The following is a 24,000-nucleotide window of genomic DNA, read 5'->3' as shown; positions in this document are numbered from 1 at the left end:
TTAGTCTATGGACACGGAGAGAACTGATCTCCTGTAGTTTATGCGTGTGTGTGTGTGTCTATGTGTGTGTGTGTGTCTATGTGTGTGTATGTGTGTGTGTGTGTGTGTGTGTGTGTGTGTGTGTGTGTGTGTGTGTGTGGGGGGGGTTCTTTTTATTCTGTGTGTTGCTACAAGCCAGATAATGTAACGGTTGTGATGTGGTTGCTAGGGGAAACACTTGGATGCGGAGGTGACAGATTGTATTCTAGATCACATCTTCCTGTCTGGGTGGTGATGCCATATTTTTGAGACAGGAAATGACCTCATCTCTGACATCTGACGGAAGGGAGGAGAGAAAGGGAGCGAGCAGTTAAAGCTAGTACATATTTGACACCAACTGATCGTAATAGATTTGAGAATTAACACTACCAACTCAATTGTTACTTTGAATTGATCATTTCTGCTTTTGTTTTTAACCATTTAAAAGGATAATGCACTCAACAGAGGTAAAGGTAACTGCCAAAAAGAATGAAAACACTTGAGTAAATGAGCGAGACAAACTACACTGAACAACAATATAAACGCAACATGTTTCATGAGCTGAAATAAAAGGTCCCAGAAATGTTCCATATGTACAAAAAGCTTATTTCTCTCAAATGTGCACCAATTTGTTTACATCCCTGTTAGTGAGCATTTCTCCTTTGCCAAGATAATCCATTCACCTGACAGGTGTGGCATATCAAGAAGCCGATTTAACACATGATCACCTTGTGCTGGGGGACAATAATAGGCCACTCTAAAATGTGCAGTCTTGTCACACAACACAATGCCACAGATATCTGAAGTTTTGAGGGAGTGTGCAATTGGCATGCTGACTGCAGGAATATCCACCAGAGCTGTTGCCAGAGAATTGAATGTTAATTTCTCGACCATAAGCCTCCTCCAACGTTGTTTTAGAGAATTTGGCAGTACGTCCAAGCAGCCTCACAACCACAGACCACGTGTATGGCGTTGTGTTTGCGAGCGGTTTGCTGATGTCAACGTTGTGAACAGAGTGCCCCATGGTGGCGGTGGAGTTATGGTATGGCCAGACATAAGCTACAGACAATGAACACAATTGCATTTTACTGATGGCTATTTGAATGCACAGAGATACTGTGACGAGATCCTGAGGACCATTGTCGTGCCATTCATCCGCCACCATCACCTCATGTTCCAGCAGGATAATGCACGGCCCCATGTCGCAAGGATCTGTACACAATTCCTGGAGTCTGAAAATGTTTGTTCTTCCATGGCCTGCACACTCACCAGACATGTCATCCATTGAGCCTGTTTGGGATGCTCAGGATCAACTTGTATGACAGCGTGTTCCAGTTCCCGCCTTTTCCTGTAGTCCACAATCATCTCCTTTGTCTTGCTCACATTGAGGGAGAGGTTGTTGTCCTGGCACCACATTGCCAGTTCTCTGACCTCCTCCCTCTAGGCTGTCTCATCATTGTCTGTGATCAGGCCGACCACTGTTGTGTCGTCAGCAAACTTAATGATGGTGTTGGAGTCGTGTTTGGCCACACAGTCGTGGGTGAACAGGGAGTACAGGAGGGGACTAAGTACAAACCCCTGAGGGGCCCCTGTGTTGAGGATCAGCGTGGCGGAGGTGTTGTGCCTACCCTTACCACGTGGGGGTGGCACGTGAGGATGTCCAGGATCCAGATGCAGAGGGAGGTGTTTAGTCCCAGGGTCCTTAGCTTAGTAATGAGCTTCGTGGACACTATGGTGTTGTACGCTGAGCTGTAGTCAATGAACAGCATTCTCATGTAGGTGTTCCTTATGTCCAGGTGGGAAAGGGCAGTGTGGAGTGCGATTGCATCATCTGTGGATCTGTTGGTGCGGTATGCGAATTGGAGTGGGTCTAGGGTGTCCGGGAGGATGCTGTTGATGAGAGCCATGACCAGTCTTTCAAAGCACTTCATGGCTACCAACGTGAGTGCTACGGGGCGGTAATCATTTAGGCAGGTTACCTTCGCTTCCTTGGGCACAGGGACTATGGTGGTCTGCTTGAAACATGTAGGTATTACAGACTCAGTCAGGGAGAGGTTGAAAATGTCAGTGAAGACACTTGCCAGTTGGTCCACGCATGCTTTGAGTGCACGTCCTGGTAATCCATCTGGCCCCACGGCTTTGTGAATGTTGAACTGTTTAAAGGTCTTGCTCACATCGGCTACCGAGAGTGTTATCACACAGTCATCCAGAACAGCTGGTGTTCTTGTGCATGCTTCAGTGTTGCTTGTCTTGAAACGAGCATAAAAGGAATTTAGCTCGTCTGGTAGGCTCGCGTCACTGGGCAGCTCACATCTGGGTTTCCCTTTGTAGTCCGTAATAGTTTTCAAACCCTGCCACATCCGACGAGCGTTAGAGCCGGTGTAGTAGGATTCAATCTTAATCCTGTATTGACGCTTTGCTTGTTTGATGGTTTGTCTGAGGGCATAGCGGTATTTCTTATATGCGTCCGGATTAGTGTCCCGCTCCTTGAAGCGGCAGCTCTAGCCTTTAGCTCGATGCGGATGTTGCCTGTAATCCATGGCTTCTGGTTGTGATATGTACGTACGGTCACTGTGGGGACAACGTCGTCAATACACTTATTGATGAAGCCGATGACTGAGGTGGTATACTCCTCAATTCCATTGGATGAATCCCGGAACATATTCCAGCCTATGCTAGCAAAACAATCCTGCAGCGTAGTATCCGTGTCATTTGACCACTTCCGTATTGAGCGAGTCACTGGCACTTCCTGGTTTAGCTTTTGCTTTTAAACAGGAATCAGGAGGATAGACTTATGGTCAGATTTGCCAAATGGAGGGCGGGGGAGAGCTTTGTACACGTCTCTGTGTGTGGAGTAAAGGTGGTCTAGAGTTTTTTTCCCCCTCTGGTTGCACATGTGACATGCTGGTAAAAATTAGGTAAAACTGATTTAAGTTTGCCTGCATTAAAGTCCCCGGCCACTAGGAGCACCACTTCTGGATGAACATTTTCTTGTTTGCTAATGGCCTTATAGAGTTGGTTGAGTGCGGTCTGTGGTGGTAAATAGACGGCTACGAATAATATAGATGAGAACTCTCTTGGTAGATAGTGTGGTCTACAGCTTATCATAAGGTACTCTACCTCAGGGGACCAATACCCCAAGACTTCTTTAATATTAGACATCGCACACCAGCTGTCATTGACAAAAAGACCCCCACCCCTCGTCTAACCAGATGTAGCTTCTCTGTTCTGCCGGTGCATGGATAATCCCTCCAGCTCTATATTATCCGTGTCGTTGTTCAGCCACAACTCAGTGAAACATAGGATATTACAGTTCTTAATGTCCCGTTGGTAGAATAATCGTAATCGTAGGTCATCAATTTTATTTTCCAATGATTTGCATGTTAGCAAGTAGGACGGAAGGCAGTGGGACTCGCTCACCTACGGAATCTCAGAAGGCAGCCTGATCTGCGTCCTCTTTTCCTCCATCTTTTTTTCACGCAAATAACGGGGATCTGGGCCTGTTCCTGGGAGAGCAGTATATCTTTCTCGTCAGACTCGTTAAAGGAAAAAGCTTCTTCCAGTTCGTGGTGAGTAATCACTGTTCTGATGTCCATGTTATTTTCAGTCATAAGAGATTGGAGCAGCAACATTATGTACAAAATAAGTTAAAAAATAAGCTGCAAACAACGCAATTAAAACTAACAAAATAGCACAATTGGTTAGGCGCCTGTAAAACATCAGCCATCCTCTTCGGCGCCATTTTTACAATGAGCTGTAACTCAGTAAAAACGTTGAAATTGTTGCATGTTGCGTTTATATTTTTGAATATATTGAAAGCATATGCTTCCACACAGGTGTGGTTCCTGAGTTAATTAAGCATTTAACATCCCATCATGCTTACGGTCAAAAATGTCGGGTAGGCCATTATTTTGGCTACCATGTCTGTGGCCCACAGGATGACAACGCCCCCCTCCACAGGGCACGAATGGTATCTGAATGGTTTGATAAGCATGAAAAGGATGTAAACCAAATGCCATGGTCATCTCAGTCGCCAGATCTCAACCCAACTGAATACTTATGGGAGATTCTGGAGCGGCGCCTGAGACAGTGTTTTCTACCATCATCAACAAAACACCAAGTGATGGAATTTCTTGTAGAAGAATGGTGTCGCATTCCTCCAATAGAGTTCCAGACACTTGTAGAATCTTTGCCAAGGTGTATTGAAGATGTTCTGTCTCGTGGTGCCCCAACGCCCTATTAAAGACACTTTATGTTGGTGTTCCTTTATTTTGGCAGTTACCTGTTTGTGCTTGCTTCTACCTTTAGCTTGGCTGTTGTAGATTTCACATCTGGGTTGTTTAATTCATTACAGACCAAAAATAAATAGTTATATAATATAATATATATAATAATATATATATAATATATAATATTATTATATAATAATAACTTGTTCCCAGAGTTACTCCAAAATGATCGTACACTAAAGAGCCATGTTCTACCCTCTATGTGAGTGTGTGTTGTTGTTTGCATTTGTGTGTGCTTGCGCATGCTTGTGTTTAGGGGGCCACGGATGGGAACACTCTGTGCTGTGTGTGTTTACGTGGTGGAAAGCTGCTGTTTGCTGAGCGAAGAGTACAGAGGCTGCAGAGACTGTCTGAACACATGTCTGTTTGCCAAGTGGGTGTGCATTTGTGTGTGTGTGCAAATGTGTATGAATGCGTTTGTGTGTTGGTGTGTGAGTGTATGTTTGTGTTTTCATATGTTATGCTCAATGAACAGCTTCATATTCCCCAGAAAAGAAGAGGGGGAGGTCAGAGAGGGGGCAAAAAGGAGTCTCTCACTGTGTACTTCTCACCTACTGTGTGTGTGTGTGTGTGTGTGTGTGTGTGTGTGTGTGTGTGTGTGTGTGTGTGTGTGTGTGTGTGTGTGTGTGTGTGTGTGTGTGTGTTTAGTATGATTTACACTGAATCCAGACTTGCCTACAGCACTCTCAACGGGAAACCAATGACTTTACCAGAGATAGGGGATAGGGGGGAGGGAGGAGGGAGGAGATCACAGTGGAAAAGTAAACACAAACATATGTGGATTTTCCTCCATAAGGTTTTTACCTGCTGCTGCTGCTGCTGCTGACTGAATCCAGGTCTCCTGCATGACACAAGACCGTGTTAGCATGTTGATCTAAAGCCTAGGTGTTTCCTTGTCATTAGCGTGTGTGTGTGTTACAGTGACTGACAGTGTGTATCTTTCGTGCAGGTCCTGCTGAGGTCCCAATGATGTCTCCCAATGGATCAATCCCCCCCATCCACGTCCCCCCAGGATACATCTCCCAGGTAAGCTGTGCTTGTGTGTGATAAACTTGCTCTCAACTGAAGCCGCCCAGAGCAGAGAGGAATGTGTTGATTATTGCAGGGTACGTTGTTGGGGGGAAGAGGGAGTGATAGCAGTGAGGCCATTGACTGTGTGTGTTGGGGGGGGGGGGGGTGATAGCAGCGAGGCCATTGACTGTGTGTGTTGGGGGGAGGCCACTGAGCAAACTGAGAGCGGGAAAAAGTGTCACCCTTACAGTACATAAACACCCACATAGAGAGAGGGATGGAGAGAGAGAGAGGGGTGGGTGGAGAGAGAGGGGTGGGTGGAGAGAGAGAGGGATGGAAGGAGAGAGAGGGATGGAGAGAGAGGGAGAGGGATGGGTGGAGAGAGAGAGGGGTGGGTGGAGAGAGAGAGAGTGATGGGTGGAGAGAGAGGGATGGAAGGAGAGAGAGGGATGGGTGGAGAGAGAGAGGGATGGAAGGAGAGAGAGGGATGGGTGGAGAGAGAGAGAGGGATGGAAGGAGAGAGAGGGATGGGTGGAGAGAGAGAGGGATGGAAGGAGAGAGAGGGATGGGTGGAGAGAGAGAGAGAGGGATGGGTGGAGAGAGAGAGAGAGAGGGATGGAAGGAGAGAGAGGGATGGGTGGAGAGAGAGGGATGGGTGGAGAGAGAGAGAGGGATGGAAGGAGAGAGAGATGGGTGGAGAGAGGGATGGAAGGAGAGAGGGGGATGGGTGGAGAGAGAGAGAGGGGTGGAAGGAGAGAGAAAGATGGAAGGAGAGAGAGGGATGGAAGGAGAGAGAGAGATGGGTGGAGAGAGAGGGGGATCCTCTGCCAACTAGTTTCTGGTGGGACTTTGGCCTTGTTGTCACATAAACATGTCTGTTTTTCACGTATTGTAAGTGTGTTTTGTATAGAGGATGTGGAGGCCGGAGGGGGGAGTCAGGGAGAGTGGTCTGCTATCTTTTATCCTCTCTTGCTCTCTCTCTCTCTCGCTGTGTGTGTGTGTGTGTGTGTGTGTGTGTGTGTGTGTGTGTGTGTGTGTGTGTGTGTGTGTGTGTGTGTGTGTGTGTGTGTGTGTGTGTGTGTGTGTGTGTGTGTGTGTGTGTGTGTGTGTGTGCTGCTGCCTTGGAATGGAATGTGTGTGAGAGAGACTGTCTGAATTGGTGGAATTTGTGTGTGTGTGTGTGTGTGTGTGTGCGTGCGTGTGTGTGTGCTGCTGCAGCACTTGGAAGCAACTCTCACGGGGGAGTGTGTATTTGCTTACTGATTGGAATGTGTGTGAATGGAATGGAATGTGTGAGAGAGACTGTCTGAATTTGTGTGTGTGTGTGTGTGTATGTGTGCGTGCGTGCGTGCGTGCATGTGTGTACAGCAAAAGTCTTAAACTGGAGTTTGATTAAACCCATAGCAACACTCCTCTTAATCTGTCAACTGTAGTTTCCTGTGAGGGGAATCTACTACCTGGTGGGGATGGTGGTTTTCACAACCTGCCATGTTATTTGACCATGGGGAAGGCTACTGTGTGAATACTCCAGTGTGGGTTGGATTTAATTGAGTCCAGTGTTTGTGGAGCGTTATTGGATGTGTTCTATTGTGGAATTCTCTAGTAATGCTAAGAATTCCTCCCCTCCCCCTCTCCTCCCTCCTCCTCTCCCCTCCACCCCTCCCCTCTCCCCTCTCCCCTCGCCTCTCCTCCCCCCAGGTGTTAGAAGACAACACAGGAGTGCGTCGGGTGGTCGTCACCCCGCAGTCTCCTGAATGTTATCCCCCCTCGTACTCCCCCGCTCTCTCCCCCACGCACCACCTCCCGCCGTACCTCACCCATCCCCACTTTATCCCCAACTCTCACTCCTTCTATCCCCCTGTGAGTCCTGGAGACCTGCCCCCCCACCAGTACTACCAACACCACCTCCCGCCCATATATGGAGAAGGTAAGATACCCACACCCCAGTCTAAGACATGTCTATGGGCATATTTATTATATTTTTTATTTCACCTTTATTTAACCAGGTAGGCCAGTTGAGAACAAGTTCTCATTTACAACTGCGACCTGGCCAAGATCAAGATCAAGCAGTGCGACACAAACAACAACACAGTTACACATGGAATTAACAAACGTACAGTCAATAACACAAAAGAAAAATGTCTATATACAGTGTGGGCAAATTAAGTAAGATTAGGGAGTAATAAATAAAGGCAATAAATAGGCCGTAGTGGTGAAATAATTACAATTTAGCAAATAAACACTGGCGTGATAGATGTGCAGAAGATGAATGTGCAAGTTGAGATACTGGGGTGCAAAGGAGCAAAAAGAATATATAAATAAAATAAATAACAATATGGGGATGTGGTAGTTGGATGGGCTATTTACAGATGGGCTATGTACAGGTGCAATGATCTGTAAGCTGCTCTGATAGCTGATGCTTAAAGTTTCAGTGATTTTTGCAATACGTTCCAGTCATTGGCAGCAGAGAACTGGAAGGAAAGGCGGCCAAAGGAGGAATTGGCTTTGGGGGTGACCAGTGAAATATACCTGCTGGAGCGTGTGCTACGGGTGGGTGCTGCTATGGTGACCAGTGAGCTGAGATAAGGCGGGGCTTTACCTAGCAAGGACTTATAGATGACCTGGAGCCAGTGGGTTTGGCGACGAATATGGAGCGAGGGCCAGCCAACGAGAACGCTGGCTGGTCCTCGATGCTACTGTGATAGGCTGCATCCAATTTGCTGAGTAGAGTGTTGGAGGCTATTTTGTAAATGACATCGCCGAAGTCAAGATCGGTAGGTTTTACAAGGGTATGTTTGGCAGCATGAGTGAAGGATGCTTTGTTGCGAAATAGGAAGCCGATTCTAGATTTAATTTTGGATTGGAGATGCTTAACATGAGTCTGGAAGGAGAGTTTACAGTCTAATCCGACACCTAGGTATTTGTAGTTGTTCACATATTCTAAGTCCAAAGTAGTGATGCTAAGCGGGCGGGCAGGTGTGGGCAGCAATCGGTTGAAGAGCATGCATTTAGTTTTACTTGCATTTAAGAGCAGTTGGAGGCCATGGAAGGAGAGTTGTATGGCATTGAAGCTCATCTGGAGGTTAGTTAACACAGTGTCCAAAGAAGGGCCAGAAGTATACAGAATGGTGTTGTCTGCGTAGAGATGGATGAGAGAATCACCAGCCGCAAGAGCGACATCATTGATATATACAGAGAAAAGAGTCGGCCCAAGAATTGAACCCTGTGGTACCCCCATAGAGACTGCCAGAGGTTCGAACAACAGGCCATTCGATTTGACACACTGAACTCTGTCTGAGAAGTAGTTGGTGAACCAGTCGAGGCTGTCATTTCTGAACCCAAGGCTGTTGAGTCTGCCGATTAGAAAGCCTCGGCCAGGTCGATGAATATGGCTGCACAGTATTGTCTTTTGTCGATGGCGGTTATGATGACCAGCTCGGATACCCATGACCAGCTCGGATACCAGATTGCAAAGCGGAGAAAGTACGGTGGGATTCGAAATGGTCTGTGATCTGTTTGTTAACTTGGCTTTCGAAGACCTTAGAAAGGCAGGGTAGGATAGAAATAGGTATGTAACAGTTTGGGTCTAGAGTGTCTCCCCCTTTAAAGAGGGGGATGACTGCAGCTACTTTCCAATCTTTGGACGACACGAAAGAGAGGTTGAACAGGCTAGTATTAGGGGTTGCAACAATTGCGGAGGATAATTTTAGAAAGAGAGGGTCCAGGTTGTCCAGCCCAGCTGATTTGTAGGGGTCCAGATTTTGCATCTCTTTCAGAACATCAGCTATATGGATTTGGGTGAAGTAGAAATGGAGAAGGCTTGGGCAAGTTGCTGTGGTGGGTGCAGAGCTGTTGACCGGGGTAGAGGTAGCCAGGTGGAAAGCATGGCCAGCCGTAGAAAAATGCTTATTGAAATTCTCGATTATCGTAAATTTATCGGTGGTGACAGTGTTTCCTAGCCTCAGTGCAGTGGGCAGCTGGAAGGACGTGCTCTTATTCTCCATGGACTTTACAGTGTCCCAGAACCTTTGGGAGTTTGTGCTACATGTAACCGATGTGAAATGGCTAGCTAGGTAGCGGTGGTGCGCGCTAGCAGCCTTTCAGTCGGTGACGTCACTTGCTCTGAGACTTGAAGTAGTGGTTCCCCTTGCTCCGCAAGGGCCACGGCCTTTGTGGAGCGATGGGTAACGATGCTTCGTGGGCGACCGTTGTTGATGTGTGCAGATGGTCCCTGGTTCGCGCGAGGGGACGGACGTAAAGTTAAACTGTTACATACAGGATACACATTTTTGTTTGAAAAAGCTAGCCTTTGCTTTCCTAACTGGTTCCTAACTACCCTGAAAAGTTTCATATCGCGGGGGCTAGTCGATGCTAATGCAGTACACCACAGGATGTTTTTGTGCCGTCAAGGGCAGTCAGGTCTGTTCCTTGTTCAACATTTTTTGAATGGGGCATGCTTATTTAAGATGGTGAGGTAAGCATGTTTATAGAATAACCAGGCATCCTCTACTGACGGAATGAGGTTCCATGATAATTTGGGTGAGATTGAGGGCATCTAGCTTAGATTGTAGAATGGCCGGGGTGTTAAGCATTTAAAAAGGCAAGTCAGTTAAGAACAAATTCTTATTTTCGATGACGGCCTAGGAACAGTGGGTTAACTGCCTGTTCATGGGCAGAACGACAGATTTGTACCTTGTCAGCTCGGTGATTTGAACTTGCAACCTTTCGGTTACTAGCCCAACACTCTATCCACTATGCTACCCCATATATCCCAGTGTAGGTCACCTAACAGTACAAACTCTGAAGATAAATTGGGGGCAATTAATTCACATATGGTGTCCAGGACGCAGCTGGGGGCTGAGGGGGGTCTGTAACAAGCGGCAACAGTGAGAGACTTGTTTCTGTAAAGGTGAATTTTTAAAATTAGAAGCTCAAATTGTTTGGTCACAAACCTGGATAGTATGACAGAACTCTGCAGGCTATCTCTGCAGTAGATTGCAACTCCACTCCCTTTGGCAGTTCTATCTTAGCGGAAAATGTTATAGTTGGGGATGGAAATTTCAGAATTTTTGGTGACCATCCTAAGCCAGGATTCAGACACGGCTAGGACATCAGGGTTGGCAGAGTGTGCTAAAGCAGTGAAAAAAACTAACTTAGGGAGGAGGCTTCTACGGTTACAGAAACTTTTACGGTTACAGAAGTCAACAAATGATAGCGCCTGGGGAATAGGAGTGTAACTGGGGGCTACAGGGCTAACCTCTACATCACCAGAGGAACAGAGGAGGAGTAGGATAAGGGTACGGCTAAAGGCTATAAGAACTGGTCGTCTAGTGCGTTGGGGACAGAGAATAAAAAGAGCAGATTTCTGGGTGTGGTAGAATAGATTCAAGGCATAATGTACAGACAAGGGTATGGTAGGATGTGAGTACAGTGGAGGTAAACCTTTGCGGTGTGTGATGATGAGAGAGGTTTCATCTCTGGAGACATTAATTAACGTAGGTAAGGTCTCCACATGTGTGTGGGGTGGGACGAAAAAGCTATCTAAGGCAATTTGAGCGGGACTGAGGGCTCTACAATGAAATAAAGCGTTCCACAGGGATGCTGGCCCGTGTTGACTCTAATGCTTCCCACAGTTGTGTCAAGTTGGCTGGATGTCCTTTGGGTGGTATACCATTCTTGATACACACAGGAAACTGTTGAGCGGGAAAAACCAAGCAGCATTGCAGTTCTTGACACACTCAAACCGGTGCACCTGGCACCCACTACCATACTCAGTTCAAAGGCACTTATTTTGTCTTGACCATTCACCCTCTGAATGGCACACATACACAATCCATGTCTCAATTGTCTCAAGGTGTCACGGCCGTTGCAAAAAGCCAAGGTGCAGCGTGGTGAGCGTACATATTCCTTTACTAAACAAGACGCCGAACAAAACAATAAACAATACAAAACAAACCGTGAAGCTTCAGGCTATGTGCCCTAAACAAAAGTCAACTTCCCACAAACACAGGTGGAAAAAACAGCTACCTAAGTATGGTTCCCAATCAGAGACAACGATAGACAGCTGTCCCTGATTGAGAACCATACCCGGCCAAAACATAGAAATAGAAAATCATAGAAACACAAAACATAGAATGCCCACCCCAACTCACGCCCTGACCAAACCAAAATAGAGACATAAAACGGATCTCTAAGGTCAGGGCGTGACACAAGGATTAAAAATCCTTCTTTGATGTCACAAATCGCCTGGAGTGGTGGGTGCAGAGTCACTTGCAGAGAGCAGAGGATACTGGGGAAAACCGTCTTTATTGGGATTCCCACGCGAACGCCCAAAACCATAGGCGATAAACAGACAGAAAAATAGTCCGACCCAACACAGGGCACAAACGGACAGGAACACAAACACGCACACCCCGACTAACAAAAAATAATCCTGCACGAACATAGGCGGGCCTAACAGGCTTAAATAGACATCAATCAAGAAACGAAATAAGGGACAGGTGCAACCAATCAGACCAAACGAACAGAAAAGGAAAAAGGGATCGGTGGCGGCTAGTAGACCGGCGACGACGACCGCCGAGCGCCACCCGAACAGGCAGGGGAGCCACGTGACATTTAACCTATGTCCTCCCCTTCATCTACACTGATTGAAGTGGATGTAACAAATTACATCAATAAGGGATCATATCTTTCACCTGGATTCACCTGGTCCGTCTATGTCTGTAGCAGGTGTCCTTAATGTTTTGTCCACTCAGTGTATATACATACACCTAAATGACATAGCTAACTTCCTCTCTCGTCTTTCCTTCTCTCACTTTCCTCTCCCTCTCTCCCTCCCTATTCACCTGCTCCATCTCTCCGTCTCCCAGAGATAATCCCAGTGTATGGCATGTCCAGCTACATTGGTAGAGAGGAGAGCTATAGCAAGCCCCAGCCTAAGAAGATAAAGGAGCAGAGACAGCTGGAGCGACAGAACAGACTCAACTCTCCTCCCTCCTCCCTGTACAAGCCTCTGGGCTCCAGCCACAATGGATACAGGTCAGAGAATAGTGTTAGAGACTAGTTCAACTAGTTCCAGACTACAGATGTACCATCTTAATTTGAGCACTTTGTTGTCGCAGAGAATATTCCTGCGCTAGCAAGAAATGCTAACTTGTCGTGTGTTCATGGTTTAATAAGGCTTCTAAAGTTTGTCATTTTCACTTTAAAATGTCAGACTTTATTTGCCCTCATGAAAAATATGTGAACCGCTACAGAAATGTCCATTAATTATAATCCACATAATAATTCACATTTCCTGTTGCTGCAGGATTATTTTCCTGCTGTGAGAAACTGTACTTACAGTACTACTTAAAGACTAGATACAATACTAGATAGAGACTAGTTACAATACTAGTTAGAGCTTAGAGACTAGTTTCTTTCTCTACAAGTGTGGAGAGACTAGCCTTATAATTAGAGAGAAGTTACAGACTAGTTATAGACTAGTTAGTAGTTTAGACTAGTTACTAGTTTTACTAGTGATCAACTTGATCTACAAGTCTGAGATCTATAGCCATAATGCAGACAGGAGAGACACTATAGACAGACATTGTTTTCCTATAGAAGTTACAGACTGTCACCAGACATTGTTTTCCTATAGAAGTTACAGACTGTCACCAGACATTGTTTTCCTATAGAAGTTACAGACTTTCACCAGACATTGTTTTCCTATGGAAGTTACAGACTGTCACCAGACATTGTTTTCCTATAGAAGTTACAGACTTTCACCAGACATTGTTTTCCTATAGAAGTTACAGACTGTCACCAGACATTGTTTTCCTATAGAAGTTACAGACTTTCACCAGACATTGTTTTCCTATAGAAGTTACAGACTGTCACCAGACATTGTTTTCCTATAGAAGTTACAGACTTTCACCAGACAGTGTTTTCCTATAGAAGTTACAGACTTTCACCAGACATTGTTTTCCTATAGAAGTTACAGACTTTCACCAGACATTGTTTTCCTATAGAAGTTACAGACTTTCACCAGACATTGTTTTCCTATAGAAGTTACAGACTGTCACCAGACATTGTTTTCCTATAGAAGTTACAGACTTTCACCAGACATTGTTTTCCTATAGAAGTTACAGACTTTCACCAGACATTGTTTTCCTATAGAAGTTACAGACTGTCACCAGACATTGTTTTCCTATAGAAGTTACAGACTTTCACCAGACATTGTTTTCCTATAGAAGTTACAGACTGTCACCAGACATTGTTTTCCTATAGAAGTTACAGACTTTCACCAGACATTGTTTTCCTATAGAAGTTACAGACTTTCACCAGACATTGTTTTCCTATAGAAGTTACAGACTTTCACCAGACATTGTTTTCCTATAGAAGTTACAGACTGTCACCAGACATTGTTTTCCTATAGAAGTTACAGACTTTCACCAGACATTGTTTTCCTATAGAAGTTACAGACTTTCACCAGACATTGTTTTCCTATAGAAGTTACAGACTTTCACCAGACATTGTTTTCCTATAGAAGTTACAGACTGTCACCAGACATTGTTTTCCTATAGAAGTTACAGACTTTCACCAGACATTGTTTTCCTATAGAAGTTACAGACTGTCACCAGACATTGTTTTCCTATAGAAGTTACAGACTTTCACCAGACATTGTTTTCCTATGGAAGTTAGACTTTCACCAGACATTGTTTTCCTATAGAAGTTACAGACTTTCACCAGACATTGTTTTCCTATGGAAGTTAGACTTTCACCAGACATTGTTTTCCTATAGAAGTTACAGACTTTCACCAGACATTGTTTTCCTATAGAAGTTACAGACTTTCACCAGACATTGTTTTCCTATAGAAGTTACAGACTTTCACCAGACATTGTTTTCCTATAGAAGTTACAGACTGTCACCAGACATTGTTTTCCTATAGAAGTTACAGACTGTCACCAGACATTGTTTTCCTATAGAAGTTACAGACTTTCACCAGACATTGTTTTCCTATAGAAGTTACAGACTTTCACCAGACATTGTTTTCCTATAGAAGTTACAGACTTTCACCAGACATTGTTTTCCTATAGAAGTTACAGACTTTCACCAGACATTGTTTTCCTATGGAAGTTAGACTTTCACCAGACATTGTTTTCCTATAGAAGTTACAGACTTTCACCAGACATTGTTTTCCTATAGAAGTTACAGACTTTCACCAGACATTGTTTTCCTATAGAAGTTACAGACTTTCACCAGACATTGTTTTCCTATAGAAGTTACAGACTGTCACCAGACATTGTTTTCCTATAGAAGTTACAGACTTTCACCAGACATTGTTTTCCTATGGAAGTTACAGACTTTTACCAGACATTGTTTTCCTATAGAAGTTACAGACTGTCACCAGACATTGTTTTCCTATGGAAGTTACAGACTTTTACCAGACATTGTTTTCCTATAGAAGTTACAGACTTTCACCAGACATTGTTTTCCTATAGAAGTTACAGACTTTCACCAGACATTGTTTTCCTATAGAAGTTACAGACTTTCACCAGACATTGTTTTCCTATAGAAGTTACAGACTGTCACCAGACAGTTTTCCTATAGAAGTTACAGACTTTCACCAGACATTGTTTTCCTATAGAAGTTACAGACTTTCACCAGACATTGTTTTCCTATAGAAGTTACAGACTTTCACCAGACATTGTTTTCCTATAGAAGTTACAGACTTTCACCAGACATTGTTTTCCTATAGAAGTTACAGACTGTCACCAGACATTGTTTTCCTATAGAAGTTACAGACTGTCACCAGACATTGTTTTCCTATAGAAGTTACAGACTTTCACCAGACATTGTTTTCCTATAGAAGTTACAGACTTTCACCAGACATTGTTTTCCTATAGAAGTTACAGACTTTCACCAGACATTGTTTTCCTATAGAAGTTACAGACTTTCACCAGACATTGTTTTCCTATGGAAGTTAGACTTTCACCAGACATTGTTTTCCTATAGAAGTTACAGACTTTCACCAGACATTGTTTTCCTATAGAAGTTACAGACTTTCACCAGACATTGTTTTCCTATAGAAGTTACAGACTTTCACCAGACATTGTTTTCCTATAGAAGTTACAGACTGTCACCAGACATTGTTTTCCTATAGAAGTTACAGACTTTCACCAGACATTGTTTTCCTATGGAAGTTACAGACTTTTACCAGACATTGTTTTCCTATAGAAGTTACAGACTGTCACCAGACATTGTTTTCCTATGGAAGTTACAGACTTTTACCAGACATTGTTTTCCTATAGAAGTTACAGACTTTCACCAGACATTGTTTTCCTATAGAAGTTACAGACTTTCACCAGACATTGTTTTCCTATAGAAGTTACAGACTTTCACCAGACATTGTTTTCCTATAGAAGTTACAGACTGTCACCAGACAGTTTTCCTATAGAAGTTACAGACTTTCACCAGACATTGTTTTCCTATAGAAGTTACAGACTTTCACCAGACATTGTTTTCCTATAGAAGTTACAGACTTTCACCAGACATTGTTTTCCTATAGAAGTTACAGACTTTTACCAGACATTGTTTTCCTATGGAAGGATGAGGTTGTCTAAAACACATGCAAACTATTTGACTCTGTGTTTTAAGAGCATGTGTTGGGTCTATTGTCACTGTAAAGTCTACTGAGATGCTTTCCATGCAGTTTGTGTCAATAAAGTTTGGTTGTATTTGATTGGTTATAGCGGGAAGAGCCATGTCCCTTCGCTAGGGTCGTTGGGGTCAATGGGCGGAGCTAACAGTCCAGGAGGAAAGAAACCGGAACGACGACAACTACGGAGCAGCCCAAGGAGCAACGAGCCAGACACACACACACAATCACCGCAAGGTAAACACACGCACACACACACACGCAGGCACACACACACACAGAGAAGTGAATACTCTTCAGATGTCTCTCCCTCTTTTCTTCTCAATGAAAGAAAGAAAAAGATGAATGGATGAATGGTGCCTTACTGAGGTGGAGAGGAGAGGTGGAAAGGGAGGGGGGGGGGGGAGGGGTTGTCTAGGTAACCACATAGCTGAGTCTTTTCCCAAGACCTATCGGTTTCTCCCTCTACAATACTCGGCCTTGTCTGGGAGGGGGCGGTGGGGGGGCAGGATAGGAGAGAGGAGAGGAGTGGAGGTGAGGGGAGTAAGGGGGAGAGAGGGAAGAGGGGTGAGGTACAGTACATATCTGTTGAGTCCTGTTCTCCATGAAGGAACCCTTTGAGCTCTCTTTCAAACACACACATCTCTATCTCGCTGGCCTGTGTGCAGAGGTGGTGACAGACAGGCCTGCTGAGAGACACCAGAGTTAATCCCAGTTCAAACCACCTCTCAGACCCCCATTTCAGCTTTGGACCAGCCCGGCTGTACAGTCCGGGGTCAGGGGAATGTTCCATTTAGGCCAGGTGTAAGGGGGGGTTTGTTGGGCTGGTTGGTGACATCATGGAAAGAGAGAGAGCCTGATGAGCTTTGATCAACTCAGTATCTTCACACACACACGTACACACACGTACACACACACGTACACACACACGTACACACACACACACACACACACACACACACACACACACACACACACACACACACACACACACACACACACACACACACGTACAGTACATGTCAGTGTATGTCTAGGAGTAGCTGTGTCTTTCTGATGGTCTGACAGGGCCTCAGTTCTGGACTGGAGATCAGGCTGACTCAGCTACAACACACACACACACACACACACACACACACACACACTGACACCCCGTGACTGGGCTTCCTCTAAAACAATCAGAGCATGAGAGAGGGAGAAAGAGAGAGAGAGGGAGAAAAAGAGAAGAGTATGATAGAGGGACAGGGGAATTAAAAGTCAGAAAAGATCATATGAGAGCGATTGAAAAGCTCGGAGGTAGACTGAGTGGAGAGAAAGATAGTAAAGAGAGTGAGAGGGGGATGAGAGACAAAAGGAGAGAAAGAGAGATATCGAAAGGACTGAGAGAGAGAACATTCCATCTGTCTAATCTACTGCTTGGCCCTCTGCTTTCAACCATGAGTATCACACACACACACACACACACACACACACACACACACACACACACACACACACACACACACACACACACACATAGACACACACACACACACACACACACACACACACACACACACACACACACACACACACACACACACACACACACACACACACACACACACACACACACACACACACACACACACTGTCTGGAACACCAGACAGGGTTCACACTCACACACAAACACACACCCACGCTGTAGACTTTGCTCTGTGCCCTCCTGGACGTGTGTGTTTGTGTGTCTATTGGCTAATGTACTATAGTCCAGTAATGTGCTTGGCTACCAGTCAGTCAAGACAGTCAGTAAAGCCCACCGCTCTTCCTTAGAACTGAGCCGCTCTAAACACAATCAGATGTGCCTCTGTCCTCCATGATGGATCTACGTCAGCGGTGCAGTTTATCTGTAGAGAGCAGTGATTTCAGGAAACTGATGTCCCATGGTGGATCAATGCCAGCATTGCAGTTTCTCAGTAGAGCTTAGATTTCAACAGAAACAGATGTGCCTTTGTCCGCCATGTTGGTTCTACGTCATCCTAACTGCAGCACCTTTCTGTAATTCTAGTGGAGCTTTCAAGATGATGTCAGTAGTCTTCAGGTCAGAGAGTTGGAGCCCTAGAAAGATGTCCAAGTTCCCGACTTGGTAATCCGACTTGGTATTCCGACTTGGTATTCTGACTTGGTATTCCGACTTGGTATTCCGACTTGGTATTCCGAGGAGAGAAAATAAACGACTCCTGACACATTTAAAACAAAAGCCTTTGATGTAAGATGATGTCATCCCCAGAGAGAGAGATAGAGAGAGAGAGAGAGAGAGATAGAGCTGTACGTGCTCGTTTAGTTTGTTAACACTTCTGACCCCTGACCTTAGCATGACTCAGGCCATTTAAAATTAAAAATGTTGTCATAGTGACTCTCCGTAAGTGAGTACGCTCTCCCAACCTCAAGGAGTACAAGTCCAGTCTGACTCAGTCTTATTCTTACAAGTCTCTCTTACACACATCTGCACAATGTTGGCTAGTGCAGAGCTGCATATCATCAGACTATCATTACCATCTGATGTAGATGATCTTCAGAATAGTGATATTAACACATTTCTGTCGACTGGGTTGAAACTGTACTTCTACCATCTCAGACTTCCCAACGCTTCAGTCAACACACACACACACACACACACACACACACACACACACACACACACACACACACACACACACACACACACACACACACACACACACACACACACACACACACACACACACACACACACACACACACACACACACACACATCCTCTCTGTAAACCATGGTATCTGTCCATGAGAACTAAACTGTCACCATGACTACAAACCTTCTCAACAAGTGTGTGTGGTGTTAACAATTAGGGTTAAGGTTAAGGTTAGGGTTATGGTTATGGGTTAGTGGAAATAGGATTTTGAATGGAAATACATTTGAGGTCCCCACAAGGATAGAAAAACAAGTGTGTGTGTGTGTGTGTGTTAAGGAGGCCAGCTGTTGAGCAGATGGAATGCTCACTATGCATAGATGAAAACGCTGTGGAACTCACCCTGCAGGCTTCTTTTTCTATCGCTCTGTTTCTTTCTCTCTCTCATTCTCCTTTTGCTCTCTTTATCTTATATCTCCCTCTATCTCTACAGTGCCGTTAAATAGCCCATCTTAATGATCGCTTTGAAAAGCCAACTGACATTTACTCCTGAGGTGCTGACTTGCTGCACCCTCAACAATCACTGTGATTATTATTATTTGACCCTGCTGGTCATTTATGAACATTTGAACATCTTGGCCATGTTCTGTTATAATCTCCACCCGGCACAGCCAGAAGAGGACTGGCCACCCCTCATAGCCTGGTTCCTCTCTCGGTTTCTTCCTAGGTTTTGGCCTTTCTAGGGAGTTTTTCCTAGCCACCGTGCTTCTACACCTGCATTGTTTCTGTACAGAACTTTGAGATATCAGCTGATGTAAGAAGGGCTATATAAATACATTTGATTTGATTTGAAATAGTATTTGCCCCCTTTAAAAAAAATCTACTTTTGCATATTTCTGATGCTGAATGATATCAGATCTTTAACCAAAACCAACCAAATACATACTTATCTGATTTATTTCATAAACAAAGTTATGCAACACCCAATTCTCCCATGTGAATAAGTTATTTCCGTCCCACACTCAATGACTGGTTGTGCCACCTTTGGCAGGGATGACACCAAGCAAACACTTCCTGTAGTTGTTGATCAGTCTCTCACGTCGCTCTGGAGGAATTGTGGCCCACTCTTCCATGCAGTAACTGTAACGGAGCAACATTTGTGGGTTTTAAAGCTTCATCTGCTCGTTAGGCCATTCCACAACTATAAATGTTTTGCTTTTTAGCCATTTTCATGTAGACTCGATTGTGTGTTTTGGATCATTGTCTTGCTGCATGACCCAGCTGCGCTTCAGCTTCCCGCTCACCGAAGGGTGACCTGACATTCTCCTGTAGAATTCTCTGATACAGAGCAGAATTCATGGTTCCTTCTATTAAGGCAAGTCGTCCAGGTCCTGAGGCAGCAAAGCATCCCCAAACCATCAGACTACCACCACCATGCTTGACCGTTGTTAGAGGGTTTTTACTGTGGATGCAGTGTTTGGTTTTCACCAGACATAATGGGACCCATGTTGTCCAAAATGTTCCGCGGGAGAATTCTACAGGAGAATGTCAGGTCATCTGTCTGTGAGCTGAAGCTAATGACCCACAGCTGGGTCATGCAGCAAGACAATGATCCAAAACACACAATCAAGTCTACATGAAAATGGCTAAAAAGCAACACATTTATAGTTTTGGAAAGGACCAGTCAAAGTCCAGACCTGATCCCAATGAGATGTTGTGGCAGGATTTGAAACAAGCAGTTACAGCAGTTCTGCATGGAAGAGAGGGACAAAATTCCTCCACAGCGATGTGAGAGACTGATCAACAACTACAGGAAGCATTTGGTAGCAGTCATGGCTGCTGAAGGTGGTACAACCAGTTATTGAGTGTGACGGGGAAATGACGTTTTCTCACTGGAGAATTGGTCATTGCATAACTTCGCTAATTAAATAAATAAAATAACTATATTTTTTGTTGTTGTTGTTATTTGTAAATTCAGGTTCCCTTTATTTAATATTAGGTTTTGGTTGAAGATCTGATAACGTTCAGTAAAACAAATATGCAAAAACAGAAAGGGGCAAATACTTTTCCACGGCACTGTGCCTCTCTTTCTTTGTCTCTTTATCTCCTCCGTTCCTTCAGTTCATTGTTTCTAGTTTCTAAAAGTCTGCTTTTTAATACACACAGACACACTTAGATATATTCACACAGTCTGACAAGCCCCTCCCCCCTGCATCTGCTGCGCCTGCTGATGATGTCACAGAACTGGAACACACTGATTGTGTATTCACCCTACGCTCCTCTTACATTTGCCATTTTAGTCATTTAGCTCTTATCCAGAGCAACTTGCAATTAGTGCATTCATCTTAAGATATGGAGGTGAGACAACAACACATCTCGATCGTAAGTACAGTTTCCCTCAACAAAGTCTCTATCAGCAAAACCAGTGCTAGTGGGGAAAACTGAAGTGCCTTTATTTAATTTTAGGGAGTGCTTGCGTTGGGATGAAGGGTTTGAGCATACCCTGAAGGTAGGGAGGGCCAGTTCCCCTTGCTGCTCAGTAGGCCAGCACCCGCGTCTTGAAGATGACCCCTCACAAACCCTGTACTCCTCCTCTCTGCGTTCCTCACTTTTCTCTCCATCCTGATAAACATCCCTTCTTCTCTTCTCCTCCTCCACTCCTCTTCTGTGTTCTAATCCCTCTCTCCTCTCCTCTCCTCTCCTTCTCTCCTCTCCTTCTCTCCTCTGCGTGTGTGTTTCCTCTCTCTCCTCTCCTTCTCTCCTCTCCTTCTCTCCTCTGCCTGTGTTTCCTCTCCTCTTTCTTTCTGTCTTTCTCTTTCCAAGTCCCACTCTTACTCAGCTCAGACCACTGTCTCTTCTCCCTACCCCCTCACCATCCCTCTCTTCCTCCTGTCCTCTGTTGCTCTGTCGTTCTTTGTCTCCGTCCTCTGTAATCAAACAAACACATCCAGACAGACGGAGACAGGAGATGTGGTCAGGAGAGATGTAACCTGATGCTACTCTCTCTCTCTCTCTCTCTCGCTCTCTCTCGCTCTCTCTCTCGCTCTCGCTCTCTCTCTCGCTCTCGCTCTCTCTCTCGCTCTCTCTCTCGCTCTCTCTCTCGCTCTCTCTCTCTCTCGCTCTCTCTCTCGCTCTCTCGCTCGCTCTCTCTCTCGCTCTCGCTCTCGCTCTCTCGCTCTCTCGCTCTCTCTCGCTCTCTCTCGCTCTCTCTCGCTCTCTCTCTCTCGCTCTCGCTCTCGCTCTCTCTCTCTCTCTCTCTCTCTCTCTCTCTGAAACACAAACCATTTCTGGGTGATTTAGTGAACTCTGCTCTGATGGAGAAAGCAGCTCTGCTCCTGTCTGAAGCAATTCTGGTATAGGGATTACACACACACACACACACACTCTCTCTGGGGACCTGTGTGTGTGTGTTACTGGAACCCTGTTTTATGAGCAGACAACAGAACAGAGGGCAGACCTAGGCAGTAATCCAGGTTGGTGTCTGTACATACTGTACGTACTTGTCACCAAAGCCCCATATACTACCCACCACTGCGACCTGTACACTCTCGTTGGCTGGCCCTCGCTTCATACTCGTCGCCAAACCCACTGGTTCCAGGTCATCTACAAGACCCTGCTAGGTAAAGTCCCCCCTTATCTCAGCTCGCTGGTCACCATAGCAGCACCTACCTGTAGCACGCGCTCCAGCAGGTATATCTCTCTAGTCACCCCCAAAACCAATTCTTCCTTTGGACGCCTCTCCTTCCAGTTCTCTGCTGCCAATGACTGGAACGAACTACAAAAATCTCTGAAACTGGAAACACCTATCTCCCTCACTAGCTTTAAGCACCAGCTGTCAGAGCAGCTCATAGATTACTGCACCTGTACATAACCCATCTACAATTTAGCCCAAACAACTACCTCTTTACCTACTGTATTTATTTATTAATTTATTTTGCTCCTTTGCACCCCATTATTTCTGTCTCTACTTTGCACTTTCTTCCAATGCAAACCAACCATTCCAGTGTTTTTTAGTTTTTATTTTACTTGCTGTGTTGTACTCACTTCGCCTCCATGGCCTTTTTATATTTTATTTATTTATACATATATCTGTTTGCCTTCACCTCCCTTATCTCACCTCACTTGCTCACATTGTATATAGACTTATTTTTTTTCACTGTATTATTGACTATATGGTTGTTTTTACTCCATGTGTAACTATGTGTTGTTGTATGTGTCGAACTGCTTTGCTTTATCTTGGCCAGGTCGCAATTGTAAATGAGAACGTGTTCTCAATTTGCCTACCTGGTTAAATAAAGGTTAAATAAATAAAAAATAAATAAAAAATATGACAGCTCAGCCTGCCCTCTGGTGGTGCTTAGCTGTAATAACACCCTCTCACACAAGGACAGAAACACACTAGTTGGTGGTAATGTTGTGTCTGTTCTCTCACCTCAGATCACGACTCGGAGGCAAAGAGAGTTCAGGAAGTGCTCTCCGCCATCGACAAACCACAGGTCAGTCACACACACACACACACACACACACACACACACACACACACACACACACACACACACACACACACACACACACACACACACACACACACACACACACACACACACACACACTCGCAGACAGAGACATCTGTACCTAAAGGCTTCTTCCTCCCAGAGCAGTATGTCCTTTGGAGCCCAGAACACCTGTAGTCCCCAACCTGACCACACAGGGGCAGTATTGTACCACCTCAACAAACAGGACTAGGGCTTCAAATCTACCCGGTAATTTACCAAAGTTACCAGAATCATCAGTAATTTTGGTAATTAACAGACAATCTATGGCAATCTATCGAAACTTTGGTCATTTATACTTGAATAACTTTTTTTTTTAAATTCTTCATATATAGTATTAATTTGTTATATCTGTGTCCATATTATCCATGAGTTTCTTGTGGATAGACCATATCGTTCAAGAGAAAATCGGCTAATTAATGAAAAAAAGCATCTAATCAACAATGGCATTATTTTCTACTACTTCTGCAACTCTTCCAACTATTGACTGTGTTCACAACTACCATCAGTTTGATGCAAAAACATTGACAAAAACAAATATTGACGTAGTAAAATAAATGAAAGTGTATTAAAAAATATATAAAGTTTATTTCATGCTGAAACCCTCATATTCAACATCAATGTTATTCAATAAGTTGATTGTTTATATTTAGGATAATGTTTTACAGCTTTGTCATTCCATTTTTATTTATTTTAAAATCATCTTTACTTGTGATAAGGCCACACAGAGGGGCAGAGGTACCCAAAAGGGCCACTAGATGTCTTGAGATAGATTACATCAAATCCAGTAATCCATAAAAGTTTCCAGTAAAATACTCTTCCTTTGCAACCCTACACA

General features: G+C 44.5%; 1 protein-coding gene across 3 annotated transcripts in view; it reads left to right on the top strand.

Annotated features, from left to right (window-relative positions):
• The window catches only part of LOC129859789 (fibronectin type III domain-containing protein 3B-like), a 157,031-nt gene that overhangs the window by 59,229 nt on the left and 73,802 nt on the right, over positions 1-24,000 (top strand). For all 3 annotated transcript variants that reach the window (XM_055929906.1, XM_055929908.1, XM_055929909.1), the window contains 5 exons: positions 5,257-5,333; positions 7,017-7,245; positions 12,188-12,356; positions 16,053-16,195; positions 23,047-23,105. In XM_055929906.1, coding sequence (XP_055785881.1) covers positions 5,257-5,333; positions 7,017-7,245; positions 12,188-12,356; positions 16,053-16,195; positions 23,047-23,105 — 677 coding nt within the window. The remainder of the gene's footprint in view (positions 1-5,256; positions 5,334-7,016; positions 7,246-12,187; positions 12,357-16,052; positions 16,196-23,046; positions 23,106-24,000) is intronic.

This window comes from Salvelinus fontinalis, chromosome 7 (assembly GCF_029448725.1).
Source record: "Salvelinus fontinalis isolate EN_2023a chromosome 7, ASM2944872v1, whole genome shotgun sequence".
Classification (NCBI taxonomy): domain Eukaryota; kingdom Metazoa; phylum Chordata; class Actinopteri; order Salmoniformes; family Salmonidae; genus Salvelinus; species Salvelinus fontinalis.
This window is presented reverse-complemented; position numbering and strand designations above follow the sequence as displayed.